Here is a 21,964-nt window from a genome sequence, read left to right on the forward strand (position 1 = left end):
TGGCCAAAATGTTTAACGTTACAGCATCCGAATACGGGTTGAGTCGTTTGACTGGCTTCACTAAGTTTCCAAATCAATATTTTGGTTTTTGAGAAATGTTATTTGTATTATCTCATATGTATTCCTTATTTTTATTTTATAGAAACAACTATAAAACTTATATTTTTAATTTTATAATCTGAAGGATATTTTAAAAAAAAAATGTACCTATTAATATCGAAACCTATTAAATAATGAGTTTCATTTTACTAATTACTTTTCAGTATTAAAATTTTAGTCAAACTAAGGAAAATAAACTAAAAGCTACACCGCTAAATGGGTGGTTATCACTCCGCACATCTAAACATAAAATCTAGAAGACTAGAAAACAATAAGATTGTTATGTAAAAAACCTTAAATATTATAGTATTTATACTTAAGTTGACTTGAAAAATCAGTGTTACAATTTAATATACATATAATATATTCACATGAAATACTGCAGTGTAGTTGAAGCGAGGGAAATATTAACGTTCATTATTTACACACATATGCGTAGATAAGGCGAATTTTTTTACAAACGCAAACACACTGCAGGTTTTTGTTTATAAAGTGATCTCATATAAAATTATGTGTTAGGTATACATCGATATCCACCGCGAGAAACTTGATCGCTTACATTAGAATTTTAGAAGATATTTAAAACCATTTCGCTCATTTTTTTTAGCAGTATAAAAACTATGGGTAATTTAATATATATAATAAATATATGTCCATATTATAGGTGTTTGAGTTCAAAGGTTGAGATACCGGCTTAAACGGTACAAAGAAGATGTCTAATAATAGGTTGGATTAAATATATTATAGGTATATAAATGCAAATAAAAAATTTCTGAAGGCAATTCGGTTGATACAATATGTATTCAATGTCTGATTAATTATTATAATGAGAGAAAAATTATACACCCATCTCGAGTTTCTTTATGCACACTTGACCGATGATCGTAATATAATAATATAATGAAAACAAACTCTCTATAGACTAACCTATTCTTCGACTATACAATAATAATGACATTATTATAATGGTAAAGATTTTTTTTAGAAGTTTTTTCGTGCCAATCATCTTAGTGACACTAATCATTGTATAGGTAGTTGCCAGTTGGCCATCATATACGTAAGAGCATGCGTATATATGAATTACAATAGACTTTTTTTTTTTAAATCAATGTTAACAATATATGTATAGATAAAATATTAACACTTGAGGACATAAATTTGATAAAACCAAATATTATTATATTTTAAACCATGAATTAACTTCGGACCGGGGTCATGTCCCCTACGGTTCGGGTCCTTGTAACCTATATCAAATGAGTGAGTTCTTAAAGTTGGAATCAAGGTTTTTCTGCTACAAAATAAGTACAATATGTGAATTATTCAAGAACAACTTCTATAAGGATATACCATCGATGATCGATAAATATGATCAACAAGAATAGAAAATATTGTTATCATTTGTTCATTTATTGTTATGATTATTACAATATTTATTAGAAACACCCTTTGCTAGAAAACACAATGATGGCATTCAATTTTTTGATTATTTTTTTATTCCCTATGTACCTACTTATATTTGGAGACATGACGTATTAAAATATTTTGGAAAAAAAACTGAATGGATTATTTAATGTGTATATAAATCTATACACAGAAATTACAAAAAAAATATATGTTGAAGATTTTGTGAAAATATTTCGTACCTACAAGGTATATTTCGGGTTAGAGAGAGGGAGTTCTGGGTGACTATAATATCTTATTTAACTAACCTATATTGTAAACAAGATAAGTTATGACGTTTGACAGTATATACAAACTGTTGTCTCAAAGTAACCCCCCTGCCATGTATTATACAACATAGCCCAAAGTATTACATACAATGAGCATAAAAGAATATATATATATATATTATAAGTATTCGATTAATCCCTATTTTGAGCGATTGTAGTATCATACACTCATACTACTACTGCAGCAGGTATTAAACTCAAAAGAACGAAAATATTATTATATGATTAATGATGATTCTTCGGTTGCTGGAAACTGGTAAGTACATAATATAATTTAGTGAAGACTATTAAAATAACTGCGATGTTGTCGATGTGGCTGCTGCAGAAGAAGGAAAATTGGTCGGAATTTTTAATTCGACTACCTGAGCCTAGACAGCTGTAGCAGGGGATTGCAAGTAATAATTTTTGTTACAGATTTACGGGTAAGTATTGCATACGCGACGGCGCATATTAGAATAATACGCATCGCGGCTATCACGCATGGCACTATTAAATACATATTAATATATAATTATTATGGTATTACATAAGTACACTCGAATTATTATGTAACGGACAAAAAATGTCGTTTATTATATTCGATATATTGTTTTCACCTGGTGCGGATACACGCGCATAACTTCATTACATATCACTCAACTATACATAATATTATAATATATGTGCATTGTACCTTCGCGTTGGGGTTCGGGGAGCGTGCATACTGCAAATGGATATATCAAAAACTGTGACCACGCCCCAATTAGTGTCGCATTTAACCCAATAAAATATTGGTACTGGTCCAGCTGTTTAATTTAAATCGGCTGTCAAAAAATAATTTCTAATTAAAACATCGAAAGATGTCTTGCGCAGGGCGAACGTTAGATATTGCTCCCGACGTTTCTACCGCGAGTATTTGTTCAGCCTTCGTCAAGATCCAAGGACGTTTACCCACTAATAATGTCATTGAAAACCGCCAATGGACAGCTCATTTTATATTCATCACGAATAACCATTATGGACACAGCGCAGATTTATATTTGTCTTAACGTCTATTCCTAGAATTTAAAACCGGCGACGTACCGAGTATTATACAAACATGCCTTAATTGCGATGTCCTCTCCGTAGCTCAGTTTAATATTGTTGTACATCTCTTAGTTTTTACTGCAGTGTACCTACGTTGTATAGCTCGACAAAAAAATCATTCCTACCTAATGATAATTATCGATTAATAATACATTTATGGCTCGCGCTGCTTAGGTATTTCTCGTATAAAATATGTCCTCGGTAGCTATTACTTATTCAAATAATAAAAAAAAAGTTGTTAAAACAATTAGTAATCCTATTAAATCGTATTTATCTAATAAGGTATACTTCTGGAGAATGCGCGTATTACCTACATACCTAATATATTTAAACGTAATCGTAATATTTAAATATGCAGTTGACTTACCTCGGTTACATAATTTTCATCGGTTAAAACAGTAGTTGGCAGAAGCATCAGACGATTTCGATCCCAGAGCCTGAAAAATAAAAATAAAAATGAAATCGTGAGCGTGATGGGAAAACAAAAACAATAGCGTACGGTATGTCGTGATGCTTATTGCAGAAGGTTATAATATCTATAGTACTCATACACAGGAAATGTCATCCTGCCGAGATGCTTATAATGATATGTATAACGACACCGCGGTGGAAGAAAATATGACCAGAGTCCCTAGGAATGTAGCGTTGGTTAATGGAATTCGGTGACATACTGAAGTGTTATTACTAATAAGTATGTAAGTATAAATAGTACCTACATATGTGCGTCGGTGAAGTAATTATAAAGACATCTAGTTCCGCTGGAATATGGGTATTTTGATAAAAGTGATATTTCAAAGTTCAAATTCAAACAAGTTATATTATAATTAAATGAATACCTATTCCTAAAGTTTCGAAACGTAGTTAATGTTTTAATGAAATATATAAATTGTGTACAAATTTTTGTTCGTACTTTAATAATCAAACAATGATATAGTGAATCAATTTTATGAGAAATCTGTAATTTAATACTATTTTTGAGAGTACAATAATTATAATCAATCACCTAACTTACCAATTAGATTGTGCAATGTAAGCATCATTGGTGCAAAAACTCTTGGACAAAAAAGGTAGTCCAGGATGGGGGGGGGAGACATAATATAAAAATGTTTCCCTCGGCTCCCCCCTGTAAATAACCACACCGAATTGAGTGTGTGTTTAATTGTGTTTACATAATATTATTATTATTATGAGTATCTATGACATATCGAACCCTTTCGCCGGACCCGTGCTAGAATTAAAAAGACGCGCGCGTCCATTTATAATATACGTACCCGCGTACAAAGGAAATAAATTTACGCGGCAATCAAGATATCAACCGGTCCGAAGGTTGTTGTAACACAACAATAATAACGAGAACACACGGACGTATATTATATGTGTGTGTATGTATGTGTGCGCTGAGTAATGAATTGGAACCCCGCGGTCAAGAAAATGAGATATTTTTCTCTTCACATCCTACATCGGTTTCACTCGTGACAACCGCGAGCGCGCGCGCCTGTTTTATTTACGTCACACGCGTGCCACCGTGTTTATCCGTCTCGGGCTAATCGCGCCGCATTTTCTCGTCTTTCTCGATTTTGTCGCCGACATCTAAAAATCACGTCGTGAAACAATAATATTATGTCTATGTATGTAATATAATATGTTGTCATGTTGCCGTAAATACTTAACCACCCATAACCATTACACTAAATGATTGCAACGTACATAATATACATTAATTTTTGTAACATCAGAGTACTATATATATAGCTGAGTAGATATAGGTATCTAACAGTAATAATATATTATGCCTATACATGTATACTTTGCACGGCCGAGTTTCCCCTCTCCCGATAATTTTTAAAAGGTTTTAGGAATTATTAGTTTTAACTTCCCACTGCAGTAGGTACAGACTAAATCCAATTTGCTACCAGCAGGTATAAGCACTATAAGCCACCCTCAATATTAAAGATTAAAACATTTTTTTTTTATATATAAAAGGTCGTCTTCAAACACACAAAAAAAATACATCATTGATTTTTGTTATTATGAATGCGCTTTAAGGTTTTCAATTTCAACATTATCATAATATATTATTTTTATAGTCCTGTCCCATACTATTGTAAAATATCACAATAATAATAATATTTATTGATCTTAAAATTTAACTCAATTTCCAACTTTGGGCCATAGGGAAATAAGGAATTGTTTTGGACGCTTAGTAGGTAATATAATGTACAGTGTTCTGTGTAATAAAATATTCTGTGAAGCGACGCTGTGAATGCTCTACTTGGAAAAATAAAGCTTTTCGACTAATGCAAGTCGCTTCTAGGAGTAAAATAATCGGATCGCAGACTGTGTTGTGCTTACTAACCGTAGACAGTTTCGGGCTGCTCTGCGAAAACCGCGAAGATGTCTCTGAAATTTCGGCTGACACAGTATAATTACCACAACTGTGAGGCACGTAGACCGTTACAATATGCACGCGACCGCAAGACGATGGGTAACGAGTCGTATACACGAGATCTAATGCTCACTCCACCCCTCTTTTCTCTCTCGCGGATAATATACAATAAAATACTGGGAAATCTGAGCAAATTCACATAAATCACGCTGCTAGATCCGTTCGCTGGCGTCTCAATGTATATACAATATACATATATGCAAGTATTATGTACAGCGAACTACAGGAAACGGAAATAAAAAGAAAACGGTCGCGTGCGACGTCAACTCGACACGAACAATATGCGTAGGCAACGGATAAAATACATCTCTCTTTATATTGTATATTATAATATTATGTATAGTATGCAGGTATGTATAACACCGTGCACAGCTGACGTTTAATTCTCTCAGAAAGAGTGAATATAGTTTGGGAAGGGGTGAAGTGCCAAAGGCATGTGTGACATATCACCTCCATGGAAAATGTTTAAAATAACAATTTTAGTCGTCGATTATTTTTATATCAGTTATCAGTTAATTAACATCCAACATATTATAATTAACTCATTTTTATCAGCCATAATTTCAAAAATTATTAAAAACAGCCATTTTTCCCATATTATAGTGTCCTCTTTTAGAGAAAATATCGAACCTACGGTATCGAATAAAATGATATAAAATTCTGATTTCGAAATTGGAAAAATAATGTGTACCATGCAAAGTACGGTGTGTGTGATCAATTTGCTGTCAGTTCTCTACATGGACGACCGACGAGACGAAAGAAAACGAAAAGATTTTCCGCTGATCTCCATGCCCGCTCGTCATTATATTTAGGTATGCGTACTTATATTATAGCTTATAATAATATGCACAGTAACATAATAATTCTCACACTCGCGTATGGTTGTTGTACCTTATACGTACTTTTTAAATTTGATTTTACTACACTATGTACACGAATACACTAAATCATTAAATTAAATATTAATCTTTTGATCGAGTTCTAAGAACATATGTTGAATCATTGTTTAGACACGACGACGTCTACGTGTGCCTACCCTGTAGTCTATCCTTCTACCAAAATATTAATTTATTGCGTTTTCGTTACGATCGACTACTAAATAATAAATATTAAATCTATGTGGCAATACTATATTTATTATAATAATATATCAACTTCAGTGTAGTTGTTAAAACAATATATAATGCCATTGAGGATGACAAGCATTGTCTACACAATTTCTGATACTTTTTTCAACCACATTAGATCATATATTCTATACATAGGTATAATTTTATTAAATATGTAGGTATAATAATATTAAGTTATTAAAAGTGTATTTCGTTGGAAACATCCTTAATCCTTATTTTAATGTAATATAATGTGCAGTAGCTAAACTAGAAATATAATACTTATAATATTATACGACGCGCTTGGTACCTATATTTATAAGGTATTAATAACGTATATTATATTCTGTATATACTCACTGTGTAGTTACGACGATTCCCCACTCATTTGTATATATTCCCGTGGTGGTCGTAAAGAGTGTTTCAAATTTCGTGTGACAAAAACTGTGAGGATTATTATATACGACAATTTCTTATAATGCGTAACGATAACGAACTAACCGATATCGTCACATTATAGGCTGAGAGAATGCATAATATTGAGGCACGCAATCTTAGCGTATTCACGGAATTTTTTTAATCGAAATATTTAATATTTACGGTCATCATCTGCATATTTTCATACTAATAAACAGAAGAGCTAACAGATATTTCGGCTGATCGATTTATACGACGACAATATAATAAGAAAATATGAATTGACGCACCTTTTCAAATATATATATATATATATTATACATAAATAGGTATACACTATAGTGTAACTATAGTTAATATTTTATGAACTATGTGTCAGTCGGTTAGGTTAAGCAATATATTTGCGATAGATATATTAGGTAAGGTATAGGTCAATCGAGTATTGGAACAAGTGCACGACACATGTTGGCTTTATCATAACACGCAGATGAAAAAATAAAATATTATTTTAAACATATTATACCCCTGTCCCCTACGTATTGCAGTGTATACCACGGTATCGTAAGATTAGTGTAGCCCGTGTATATAAGACAATCGGCGTTATAAATTTAAATAACCATCGGTTTAAATTAAGCAGCTATTATTTCACACAAACAAAATAAATATTAGTTATATATACACGCACGCCACGAGGTCAAAGAATGAAGAAATCTATAAAGAATATTATAAATAAGACCGATATAGAACGTAATACGTAAAATAAATAGTTTCTGTTTAATTTTCGGATGAGTTTTTTTATCTTTTCAATCTGAAACGATAAATCTTTCCTTAAATAATAACAAAACTTAATTTTATATGTTTTGATACTTAGTCCGACGTGACATTAATAATGCGAGACTAAAACTACTAAAGCCATTAAAAAAACTTGCCTTCGTGGTTTCGTGTTATAATTTAACTTTGTAATGTAATTAATTTTGTGTCAACGAAAAATCTTCATCATAATTCATAACGTCCTTTATTACATTGTACACTCGTTAGACATCGATATGCGTTGTGCTAGTTATTTTTGTGAGTAATTTTGCACGCGACCGTATTTTAATGCAATTATTCATCACCTTTGGCAAAATTTAAACAAACAATGAAATGTCATTTTATCCAAGTCTCATCATCACTGGTACTTCTCAATTTTTAAACGACAAGCATTGAGAGAAAAAATATTCGTTTACCGAGAAAAAAATTAAAAACTTTAGATATCAAGTTTTGTCCGTTTTGTTACCGTATAATAATAATAAAAAATAAAAATAAACAAATAAACAACAATCGAAAAAGTGTACGGGTCTTAACTTTTCAATGTCGTTGCCACCAACTACCAGGTTTATACAGCGTATTATAACGACTGTGTCGGCGGCTATAGGCATGAAGTCATTAGTGCGTCGTCGTCGTCGTCGTTTGCTCAAACTCATTTTCACAGCCTTCGAGTACTTATACCTTATACCTGCCCGGGAACCTATAATAATTCAACTGGGCAACGAGTTTTCCTGTATACATATACCTACCTACGAGACACTTTAACAGTATTATTATTATTATCATTATAAGTATTATATATTATGTACCGAGGAAGAATCTTTTCTGTATAGATACGCTCTCGCCCCCGTGCAGTGTGCAGCTCGTATTAAAAAAATATTATATATTTATACGCGTTTGTAGCCGACTGCGATACCATCGCACGTGTGTGTTGGCAGGGTGCTATATATGCTGATGACGCTGCCGCTATACCGGGTTACGAGAGCCAATAATATTAGTAGATATGTAATATAAAACAAACCGGGAGAAAGATTTTAATCGTATCCCGTGTTTTTCTCCGCACGTACCTACCAGCGTATATTATATATTATTGTAATACGCATTGAGAGTTATACCTACACACACTCACAATCGCCCTTTGTGACGTTCGAACGCGTATTATAAATATTAACGCTGTATGCACTTGCGCGGCGGCGCGGCCGAGTCTTAAATCATGACGCCGCCGACGCCGACGCCGAGTGTCATCGCGCCAGTTTTGTTTTGTTTTTTTCTTACATTTTTTTCCCCCGACGGTAGCCTGTTCTCTACCAAACAAACGGCTTTCATCACAATGCCCTTACGAAACGACTTTTTTTATACTCGGCTTCCCCTCGAGCGTCTCTTCTTTCTCTAACCTTTTTTTCATCATCCACGTCCCAATATACCTACGACAACGCAAAAACCAATACTTTTTACGTATATAAATATAGATACCGATAAATTCAATACTATATTATTATATAGGTGTATGACGCTCGGTATTATATTTTTTTTAAACATGCAACGGTATTGATGTTGTCGACGCCGATTAACACATTTTATTTGCGCTCGACTTACGATGAAATTTCACACACCCACGTTAGCCGTACATTTCAAAGGATTTCAAAATATAAAATTGTATAAATCATAAGACGGTTAATTACAATAAAATAAAATATTTCCAAGCGTCGTCGTTATACTATCTATCTGATACAGTGAGGGTTAACGCGATGAGATTTCAATCACCGGACAGGTACGCATTATAATTTAATATACCTCGGAAATTGTACACAAACCGCAGCTATCGTATACAATTCGCCTATCGCTAGCCGCGATGTAAACTAGAAAATATTACTTTAAAGTTTTAACACAGACTGATTGCGTATATCGGCATGTTTTTGACAGAAACAGAGCAAAACTATTGATGGCATTAATACGCGACTGTGCGGAAGGGGTAACCGACATGTGGGTTTTGTCGTTTCCGCTATATTATACAGCTATATAAAAATATACCTACACAATTTTATTTTTTATGATAGATTTGATCAAAAAATTAACGAATTTCAGCATTTAGAATTTCAAATACACATAGACTCACCATTATGTTCAAACAACTTCCAAAATTTAAACTATTTATTTTACGTATTATAAATAATTAGTAAGAATTTCAACTCAATTAAAATTATAATTTCTTATGATAAACCAAAAATCTAAATAAGCGTCATAGCCCGTAGGGTGTATGAAATTGTTTCTATTCTTATACGGAACTTGTGACTAATATTCAGTAATATATAGGCGACTGATACGTGCATCTAACCATATTACGTTTATATTATCCGGTCTGGTATGTAATTCACAAAAAACGATCGACGCGTTTCGTCACGGGCCTGAAGGTGAAGTAATATGAAGGAAGCTCATTTAAAACTTATTTCGCCGAAATGTTATCACACTCGAGTGTACTTGAGTACTACAAGAGAGAATATTAAAAATAATTACTTAAATCGAATTCGTAGGGTCTGACTTTAATCGTACTGTGAAAACACTTATAATATGCATACCTATTATAGTCGCAAAAATCATATAGTGATATCCGGATAACGGACGGCGAAGGCCATCATTAACGCGTGAGATTGATCATTGATGATCACCAAAAAATATCGTGGTTACCCAATACCCACTCACCATCAAGCCCGGATTAATGGGGGGCAGAGGGTTGAAATTTATTTAGGGGCCTCAGATTTTCTTTTTTATTGTCATTATAGGCTATATATTTATTGTATAAATCACCTAAAAAAAATCGATAATAAATCTGCTGATGACATTATTTTCAATTATGTCAAATAACATAAACCTCTTAATTCTTGTAATAATTCATAAGATTAATATACACAATTTAGGTACTACCACAGAATAGATTACATTTTATAGGTTATAGGTCTAATAATACATCTATATACCTACAAGACAGTTCTTGTGACCCATTGAACGCGTTGAATTTACTAAAATCGTTGAAAAATTACATTAAAAATTTAAGAAATAGTAGTGTGGATTATGAAAATAAAGTTATTGAACTTGGTCCAGAAATTAATAGTCTTTACCATGATGAAGAAAGAAGAACATCAAAAAAAAAAAAATGTAAATTTCCGTGGTTTAAATAATACTATGTTACATGGTTGAAGGTGGTGATAAGTTTAGAATTGAAACCCACAACATAATCATTGATACATTTTGTTCTGAATTAGATAAACGAATTGAAGCTTACAAGTTTGTTTCAGACAATTTTTTATTTGTTACAAAGTTGTGTGTTCCAATTGTAGACACAATGAAGAAAATGATATTGAAAAAAGTATTGAGAACTTTATTTTGACCTATACAAGGATGATGTAGATATTTACATAAAAAATGAAATCAAACAGTTTCAAGAGTATTTTTCTTTATGCAGACCATCAATTGAAGACTATGAACATTTTAGTATGATTGATCTTTGGAAATGGTTTAATGAAAATAAATTAATTGATGTTTTTCCCAATTTATATATTGCACTTAAAATTTATTTGACCATACCCAGTTCTAACTATTCAGCCGAAAGAGCTTTTTCAAAACTAAATAGAGTCAAGAATAAATACAGGTCAACATGAAATCAAGAAAATTTGACTGCGCTTATGATATTGGCATCTGAAAACGACATTCTTCAAAATATAAATAATGAAACAGTTACCTATTAAAGAATTTTGTGAAACAAAAGCAAGAAAAAAAACTTGTAAATTATTAATTATTAATAAAGTGATACATTATTGAATTATTCATTATTTATTACTATGTATTTATATATATTTATTATAATAGGCAGGTATATAATAATATATAACATTTTTTTCGTACTAGGGCCTCATTTAAAATTTTGGCCCCTGGGCCTCAAAATGTCTTAATCTGGGCTTGCTCACCATGAATACAGCCGTAGTAAATGCCTTAACCGAGCTTACGTATTTACAGCCCATATTGTGGAATTCGTGTTTGAAAAAACGAAGAGATACTCTTAGAGCAGCGGTTCTCAAACTGTGGTACGCGTACCAATAGTGGTACGCGAAAGACTCCATGGTGATACGCAAAAGGCCGCATGGTGATATAGGATGGAAAATTAAAAACAAATATTAGATTCTTGGCGTAGCGATGATTTTACAATGCCGTGTGTTTTTTTTAATATTCAGATAATAAAGGTTAGATTTCACGGAAAATACGTCAATAAATAAGATATCGTATAGGTATAATCGTTGATATTGTCGATATTTATAATCATCAGTGGTACGCGACTGATTGATAATATACTTAAGTGGTAGGTACGCGAAAAAAAAGTTTGAGAATCGCTTTCTTAGAGGAAATTCTATAGCGGAAAACGTTTGATAACGGACGAATTCGGGCTGCCTGTTAATAACGAAGCCTAAAACATTTGCAAACGCCATCATGATCCAGCGTTTGGTCAGTTTAACTCTATTAACCAGAACCGTGATCGACTTTGTTTATACTTTTGCGGCCATCTAATATCACGACTTATCACGGTCAACATTTTATGTCTTATACCACGGTTAAACAACTAAGTTAAGGTTATACACCAAGCGCTTATATGAATTTCAATCTTACAAACGTTTCAAACGTTAGCATTCGTATTGAAAAACGTTTTCCAGTATAGAATTTCCTCTTATAGATACGCACCAAACACACGTGCGGTAATCAAAGCTTGGGTGACCGTTCTCCATTGTTGTTTACGGTATACTCACGGTGAACGGGATACGAGCGACTGCCACCTTTTCTATACATCAACCGTTCGATTACAACGTTTTTTTTTGATTTTTGTTTCCTTTTCCTGCACCTCAATGAGCACGTTGTGTAGTACTAAGAAGTTTCATCGGCGAAGTTCGATCACTAACTATTTTTGTGTCAAATGATGTAGTTATGTGCTGCAGTTGCCAAACTAGTCTTAATCACCTTCGGCACGACAACACGTGCCACCCGTTTGAAGATTCCCGATGATTACTCACCGCGCGATACGTCAAGATAAGATACACTTAGACACTTAGTCACCTATAGTACTCACAGGAATTCGTTGTAAATAGGATTAGACATTATCTTACGTTTCTACTAAATATGGTAATTAAAATAGATTGTATATAAATATAACAAAATGGGTAGGTTTGAAAATCTTTGAAAAATAATCGTGAAACGCGTTGCATGACAATTTTATACCTATAGTATCACTTACTAGAACATTTAAGTATCTATCGTGCATTATCGTTGTGTTTATAAGTTAGCGGCATATTGAAAATTAGTGTAATGTAAATTGTAACTAAAATGCGTATTGCGCAAGTATACACTTGTATTAATTGGGTTTTTATAACGCAACCAATCTGAAGTTATCGGTATTCTTATGAACAGCGAAGGATTTTTAGGTATGATTATTAATGCGCGAGTGTATCCAACACATGCACAAAAAACTCCACAACGACTCGGGATAAATCTAGAGAGTTCAAGGGCCCCAGGCTAAGCCCCTCCCCAGCTATATTATTTATCCAATTTTTTTGTAACTCTATAGATCCTGTAGATATCACTATATTCCAGTCACAAATATGTGTGATAATATACATATCAGCATTGATTTTATAATATACTATAGTCTATAAAATATAAAATTAATGATATCAGTGAACTGTGATTCTATTATTGCAGTATTTTCGTATTCACGTGTTAATCGAGTTCATAATTTATTTATGTACATTAAGATTATACTATAATATTGAGAAATACATTTTAAATTACTATGGACCCGTGCCTGACAACAAATACAGCATACTCCATCAAATAAATGTTTTTCAATGATTAATAATCATATAATATATCATATATAATTATGTATTTTTTAATTTATATATGATAAGTGCATGCTATTATTGCCGGTTACTATTATAATATTATTCATACTAATAAGTTTCATATTGTCAATTATATTATTATTATTAATTAATTACAAAATATTAAATATGATTGTTATGATTTAGAATGGATCAAATACATAATTTTCCATTAAAAATATATTATATATCTTATATCTAAACACAACGCTTATTTGCGATTATACGAATTTGATTATAATAAGTAACTAGAGAAGCATCGCAAAATATTATTGGATCTACTTTTATACATAAGCTGGAATTAATCAAAATGGGTACAATGTTCTTCATTTTTTTCCGAATAAGTCCTTGCCTGTGACGCACCTCTTGTTAAACTTCTTTAGTCACTCCTCATTATTGGTGTACATAATATAATGGCGAATTCAGCTAAATACTTAACTGTACTACACTACTTCATAGTACACTGTTAGTACAAATAGTCCAGTAATGTTTAATTGTCGGAACTAATTATAGGCTATAGTATACAGTATACACAAATACACAATATTCATATATATATATATTGTTGCAATAATAATTTGTTAGTTACCTAATGTAACTTTATCGATCGTATATTTTACGACTTGTTTCGTTTCAATTTATTATTGTAATGATTTTTTAGTGTTTCGCGAGGGTGTATACTGTATATAATGTATATTACAATAAATTAAACGTAAAAGTTAATGCATTTTTCTAGCAAATCTCGATTTAAATATTTTTATCAAATCTCGCTTTGTTCAAATGTTATTTTAAACCCACGCGGGATTAAATTAAAACAACAATGCCTCCGACTAGGGCGAGCATGTTTTCACTGCCGTTAAATTTAGCATTTGTTATTCAAATCAAAATCAGAGGATTTTAAAACAAAAACACTTTTAAGTTTTATTCATTCAATAATAGCGTATTTTTTTAATTTTATTAATTATATTATTATTTAGTCGCATTAAAAAAAGCAACGATTTGCATTAGCATGCACACAGATGACAGATTATGGTGATTTCGTAATTTCGTTACGAATAAGTAATATTATTAGTTACAGTGAAATTATAAAGGAAAAAATATTTTTGAACCTAGTACGTATAATTAATAAATAACTATATAATATTATGTGATATTGAATGTTTCTATTAAAATAATCGTTTCTCTTTTTTTTTTCACCAACGAACATATTTTTATGTACGTATGAACGTATTTCAAATAGAATTTCGAATAACTCGGATAAACGCAAACAGAAAACTATAGTATATGTTTGGTTAGTATAGATAAATAAATTACGCATATTATAATATCATACAAACGATTTATCGTTATAGGAAGCTTTAAATACAATCTTATAGAGTATGTATCCGTTAACCGGTTTAACTATATCCAACGGAATTAAGGAATCAAATTATCAAATGCACACAACTTACTGCACACGACATATATATACCTATGTATTAAGATTCCGAACAAAAATTTACGTGTGAAAAGTACCGAGTCGTCGGCATCGGCCATCGGGAGACGAGACGATATTACACGTGTAAAATTAACCACTAGGATGATGTGCATGTATGTACTATACACACAATAAAGTATATACGATACACTTACATATACATGCACAAAATGACGTTAGGTTATAAAGAGAAATCGCTCTCGCATCTGACACGTGTTGATTAATATTTAACGTTCATCGTGATATTACAAAATATATAATATTATCATTATGTGTAGGTACATTTTGTTTTAGATCCCATTTCATTTGCGCAGTAATAATAACCAATAAAAATAATAATTTATGTATACTTAACCCGTATACAGATATAGTAATGAAAAACGTAATAAATCTCAGCAGCATCCGAATATATTGTTGCTATTATTTATTATAGTAAGCTCAGGATGTAGAACGAATAAAGCAGATTATATGACGATAAAATACACGTTATGCAAATATAATTTTTATCAGTGCTAACATTTATGTGTGCATCACAATTCACAATACTTCTAAACATATCTATTGTGAATATTGTAATATTGGTCATTCGACTGTATAACTATGTCGTTATAAACTACACCTATACATGGTATGGATTTCACTCATAGAATATGTAAATCACGGGAAATTCGATCACCGACATTTCTCATTAGCTTAGCTTTCATTCGAAAAAAATTATTTAAATTCAATATCGTATTTTTAGCAACGCTGTATCCAGTTTATAAAAATAAAATGCATTATAAGAAAGACGTATTTAATTTCACAATATTATAATAAGTAAGAGTGTATTAATAAGGCTTCAAACATTATTTGAATAAAGAAATACTATTAAGATGGTTAAAATATGATCTATTGTAACCCATATCAAACTCGTGAAATTTATTTTTATCATATTATCATGAATGTAAAATATTATTTTGATCCGCAGTATGCCATTAAAATAGTGATTATTATTAATAAAATAGCATTTAAAATAAATTCTTGCCCTTGCTTTTGATTATTAGTTGTATAAAATAATGATTGATATGTATAAAAAACTTAAAGCAATTTTTGTCTTTTACAGTTTAACAGATATCATTTTGTGATTAAAATAAAAATAAATTATATACAATGCTATACATTGTATACAATAAATAAATTGTATAAATATAATACTTACTATTTTAATACTATAGCCATAGATGTAGATACAAGGTTTCATAAATTTAATATTACAGAAATGACAGACATTATCTATCCAAGAACCGTTATAATACCTATATAACGTGAACACTGAACTGGAATGGTGCAATTTAAGATATCAGTGTACCTACCAATAATAGTAAGATAACAAATATTTTCATTCTGTGAAGTTACCACTCTATTATTACAAGACCTATTGAGAAAAATATGATTTATAAGATCACTTATTCAAAATTACAATTATTTCATCATATAGCATAAGTTAAACCAAAATATAATCAAAACATTGTCGTATTACGTATTATTATAATAATTAATAGTACAAAAACCGTAGTTAACTCGTCAGATGAACTGTAAATAATATGAAAATTCATTTACCATAAGTCGAAATATAATATTATATTAAACAGTTATTGTACTCAAAAAAAATTAACTTTGATAAATACTTATAACAGTTTTAACATTCATAAGCACCAATAGGGGTTTAAAGAGAGAAAAAAATATAAAATACAATACAATAATTCACATTTATACGACAGCCAAAAACTATCCGCCCTGTTGAACACGTGCAGTTTTCGTAAGCTACTAGTCCAATAATTTTTTTTTTGTTATTTAAAATAATGTATATGTATATATTCTACAGAATTTTCGGTACATGTGTTAACCGTGGAAACCACCCCATTGAATTGTCGACAGACGACAATTGATCAGAAACATCATTGTTAGATTAATGAGTGGCTGTGTTGTATATATATATATATATATTATATGCGTACCTACAAACGTTTTTTTTTATATATATAATAGTTACAATTCTACTTCAATAAAAAAAATGAATTTCCCTTCAACAGTTCAAACGCTTTACCTATATATATACGTCGAACACGGCCAGCCCACTGCGGCGATTACCATTGTAAAGCGTTTAACCGACAATCGTTACGTTTCTTTTTTTTTCCGTATAGGAACTACGCGTTTTTGTTCGATTCACGCAGAAAAATGATTTTTCGAATCCGGGCGCGACGTTCTTACATTACAATAATGTACCCGACCACCGCATGAGTCGGACACATGGCAAATTATGAAATATCCAATTCAAGCGTTATTATTCGACACAAAACATCAGTGTGTAAGCGACATGCTCGCCGACTGTGCAACATTTATGACTACTGCGTGTCTGCGTCCATGTTATAATATACACCAAGCGTATATAATATATAACACAATAATGGTTGGTACACGGTCACGTATATAATACTGACGTTTTAAAGTAAGTAGTAAGTACATTTAAAATCACCCGTCGTGATGATAATGTCGTCAGAATGGTTCGATTTTCACCACAATTTGTTTTCATGTTGGTGCGAACTACATCCGTTGAGTTTATCGTTGTCGAATCGCCTGCTGAATATTTTTCAAAGACTAAAGATGCGAATAAAATTCGTCACTGTGGTCATTAATAAATGGTGGGGAGACCGTTCATCGTTAAGGAAGATTTAGCCATCCCTGGGTCATTTCAAGCCATACATATGATATTTTACACAATTTAGTGTTAAATATTTAAACGTAATTTAATTTTGTTATTTAACATTTATTTCTGATTTTATTAGGTTTTGAATTTATTATAATAAAAATACTAAATAGATGCCCATACTTTAGGTGATTGTTAATTGATATACATGTTTAATAATTTAATTTACAATTTCTTTGTACTGCTGCAGTAGTATTGATAAAACTGTGTGTATAAGGTATAACTACCAAAAAAAAAAAAAAGATGTGGACAAAGCATATGGTTTTACATCAAAAACTAGAATAAGTTAACATCAACTGCTCAAGCTTTATTTTCAGAATTTTTTACGTCTATGTTCGAGATAAAAACTTTTTAAAGATTACATTGGTTGCTTCATAGGTGTCATTACAATGAAATTGCTACCTTTACCATTTTTATTAGGGTTGAAAATAAATAGCTACGATACCTTTTGAGTAATTTGTAAAAAAAATACAAATTAATTTTTTATTCAAACCATTTTCCATAAACGATGGCTAAATTATTCAACCTAACCCAATATCAATTTTAATATAGTATATTAAGCTAAATAATAATTGATTACCTAAGAAATTAGAGTGAATTTTATAATAAAGTGTCTGGAACACTTCCTTTAGAATTAAATTGATTAACTTGTGAAATTCAGAATATATTTCTATCTAATTATGATAAACAGTTTATTTAGACTTATCGATACACTATAGTCTTCTCAGAAGCTTCATTAATACAATTGAATGCAAATTTAAAAATATTTTTCAATATGCTATTTCTAACCATGGTGTTACTCCAAATGAAGCCTCTATTTGAGTTGATTTATTGGTATAATAATCGAAACCATGATACGTAATATCTTGTCACCTAGGTATGTCACTAAAATCACCGTATCACTGTCTATACAAAATATATGAGGGGCTGTTAACTGTATGTGTATATTCGAGTATATTCCTTTAATAATTTATAAATTTATAATATATAATATGTTATTTATTTACGTGCTAAAACCAGATTTATTAGGCTCCTTTATTGGTTTTTAATGTCCAACGAGGTAAGTGACAAAAACAGGATTTCCAGACGAGCACCAATAAGGTATAAAATATATTATAAGATGATTATAATATTGGAGCTTAACTCAGTAAACACGCACTGAAATTGCGAAATAACATCGCGGAAATGTAGAATATATAAGCACTTTTTTATAATGCCATTATTTATAATGTATATAGAATATAAATTGCACATATACACATAAAAGTATGTTTAACAAATACTTCGTTTAAATGTATTAACAGAATGACTGAATGACGTATTACCAAGAAATATATATTAATACTATTATACTATATTTGCTCTTGAAAAGGGTTCTGAAATATATACAAAATTAATTTAAATTTAGGTGTAGCGAATCCGTAACGAACACTTTACCTTAATAATATAGAAAACGACGTTAGACACCTCACAACCACAAAACGTCAGGAAACTTTCCAAGTTTAATAAGGGAATTCACAAATTATAAATTCAATTATTCTCGTGTCAATCCAAATGAAAACACGAGCACGGTGGAAATTAAAAACAATGTTCATACAATATGTGATTAGTAAAACTCGGTGGAAAATGAATTAAGAATTCAAAAAATTATAAATATGAACATATAAAATTCTCTTGATTACAAAAATATTGCGGAGAATGTAAGCTTTAAGCGTAAAAAGAAATGCATTTAAATTTTAAATACCCTTACAATAGCTGTGTTAGAATTATTTATTTATATATTTGTCTTTGTATAGCATAGCTCACCATAAAGTCTCGAGCTACACCGGACAATATTGAAAAAGCATTTTTTCGTTCGAAAAATATATTTGCATAGATTTTAACCGTACAAGTCGATATTGTTAAATAGGTAATGTAACTTAACGATCCAAAATCTACGATTAATAAAACATTTGAAATATCGTTGATAAACACGTTGAAACAATTATTATAATTAATCGTATAAATGAAATATAATATATTATTTTATAAACTATTTCTTAAGCATTTAAAAAAAAAAAAACGATTCAAGAAATCATTCATTGCAGTAAACGAGTACTTCCCTAAAAATAAAAATTTTAAAAATAAAATGAAGATACCACTTAATTATTGTTTTCTAGGTGTATATAATATAATAGACAGTAACAAGTATAGGAAGATATCGAACAATTGAGGGGTTGCGAACTACCGGGTCTGAGTATGGGAAAACTGGTTTTTTATTTCGTATAAATAATGGCTTTATTGTTTTTAATGACTTTATTTAGAACAAAACCGGAATGGCGGCGGCAGCAGCAGCAGTGCAGCACTGTACATTTTACCTATAGGTACGGTACTAACGAGTATGAATCTATGGAGGGAAATATGATAATATAGTTCGTGTTTTTTGAAAACATTACAAACTCATGTGTTCAAGTACTTAACATATTCGCAAATTAGCGTGCACTTATTGTGATTATTATTTTCATTCGGCGGCGCCCGGAGAACGTAAGAAATTTAGGGTTGGCCGCCGCCGTACTTGCAGACCATATAATTATCGACCGTTAAACCAAAACGATACAATTATTATAATTAGAATATAAACAATACGTTCAACCGAACCTGCAAGAATGGATATAGCCTATTAATTACTATTAGTGGTGTGTGTGCCTAGATAATATGTTTATACCTACACAACCGTAACTAAAATACATATTCATACAAATTCGAATTTTTTAATAGATTCTTTGACAACGCTCCGTCAAATAATATTGACATACATATATATTTACGAATGATTTTGACAACTCCTTGTCAGAGTCATACTTTATATTCAAACACCCTAAATGCCCACATATAATATTATATGACTTATGCCGACAATTGATTCAAAATTAAACACGCGATGAGACAATATAAAAAGTCAATTAAATAAGTAGGTATATGACACGTCACACGACGTAGATAAAATGTTTGATACGAAGTGCATACCTCCTTATTATTATTATGTTATTACAAACATTCCACCGAATTACGACTAAGTAAAACGTACGCAGTCGATCCCATAACTATTATAATATGTATTATTTAAAAATCGCTTTTTGAGAACAGGTTTAAGCTTCGATTTTTGTCGGCGGCTATAGTAGGTATAAGTATATAAAGTGTCTGCGGTTCAGCATTGTTTCAGTATTGTCTTTCAGCGATACATCCACTAGAGAGAGTGAGAGAGAGGGTTATAAGTTATAACTTAAAATATTTTTTGTATTCTTAGACAATTGAGATATTATGTATAAGGAAAAGGTGACCCAGCACATTTTATCGATATAATAAGCATTAACTACTATAACACCGTATACAGATTCTACACATAGCTATAGGATATAACATATTATAAGGTTTAATAAATATATGTTTCGTATAATATCGATTGCTTTACGTTATTGTAATAAAACTTAAAGGCAATTTATATGTATATAATATATTATATAATACATTATGTACATATTATCTTATATACCTTTAGATGAATGTTAGACAAATTTGCATTCTTGAAATTCCTTTTTAACTCTGGATGTCGTATGAACTATGAACATAATATTAATATTCTATACCTAGTTTGTGATCGAAATTTTGAACCATTAAAATAACTTCCACAAGCCATATCAGGGGTTGAACACAGTATTAAAGTTTTAAATTATTTCGGGATTATCAAGTAATTTTGTTCATTGATCGTCGTATATGTATAGGTAGGTATCTACCAAGAATTTTCTCAAAATAAAGCTATATCTAAAACAAAAATGAACACGTAAAGGTAGATGTAATATAATTCTACAATAATTGAATAATTCATATTATTCAAACCGCTCACCTTATGAAATTTTTAAGATTTTCACGATTTTAATCTTATTATTACTAAAGAAGATAAACAAAACTTTTGTAACAAAAAACACGTGTGTGTAAAATGCGGTGAAGAACACAGAAAAAAAGATTGTCATTAGTAAAAAAAAAAATCAAAACCTAAACGTGTCAATTGCGGTGAAGCTTATACCGCAAACTGGAAGGGTTGTTCTACTTACTAAAAAGCAGAAGAAAATTGCATACCCTAAAAAAGTTTCTGCAGTACAACGCGATG

The 21,964-nt window shown here is 30.9% G+C and overlaps 1 protein-coding gene across 1 annotated transcript in view; it reads right to left on the reverse strand.

The window, feature by feature from the left end:
* Positions 1-21,964, reverse strand: part of LOC107171414 (uncharacterized) — an 88,934-nt gene that overhangs the window by 64,986 nt on the left and 1,984 nt on the right. Inside the window, exon 2 of the mRNA XM_089219290.1 lies at positions 3,262-3,331. Coding sequence (XP_089075416.1) covers positions 3,262-3,309 — 48 coding nt within the window. The 5' untranslated portion in view covers positions 3,310-3,331. The remainder of the gene's footprint in view (positions 1-3,261; positions 3,332-21,964) is intronic.

This window comes from Diuraphis noxia, unplaced genomic scaffold (assembly GCF_037042655.1).
Source record: "Diuraphis noxia isolate RWA-SAM2 unplaced genomic scaffold, SU_Dnox_SAM2 contig0002, whole genome shotgun sequence".
Classification (NCBI taxonomy): Eukaryota; Metazoa; Arthropoda; class Insecta; order Hemiptera; family Aphididae; genus Diuraphis; species Diuraphis noxia.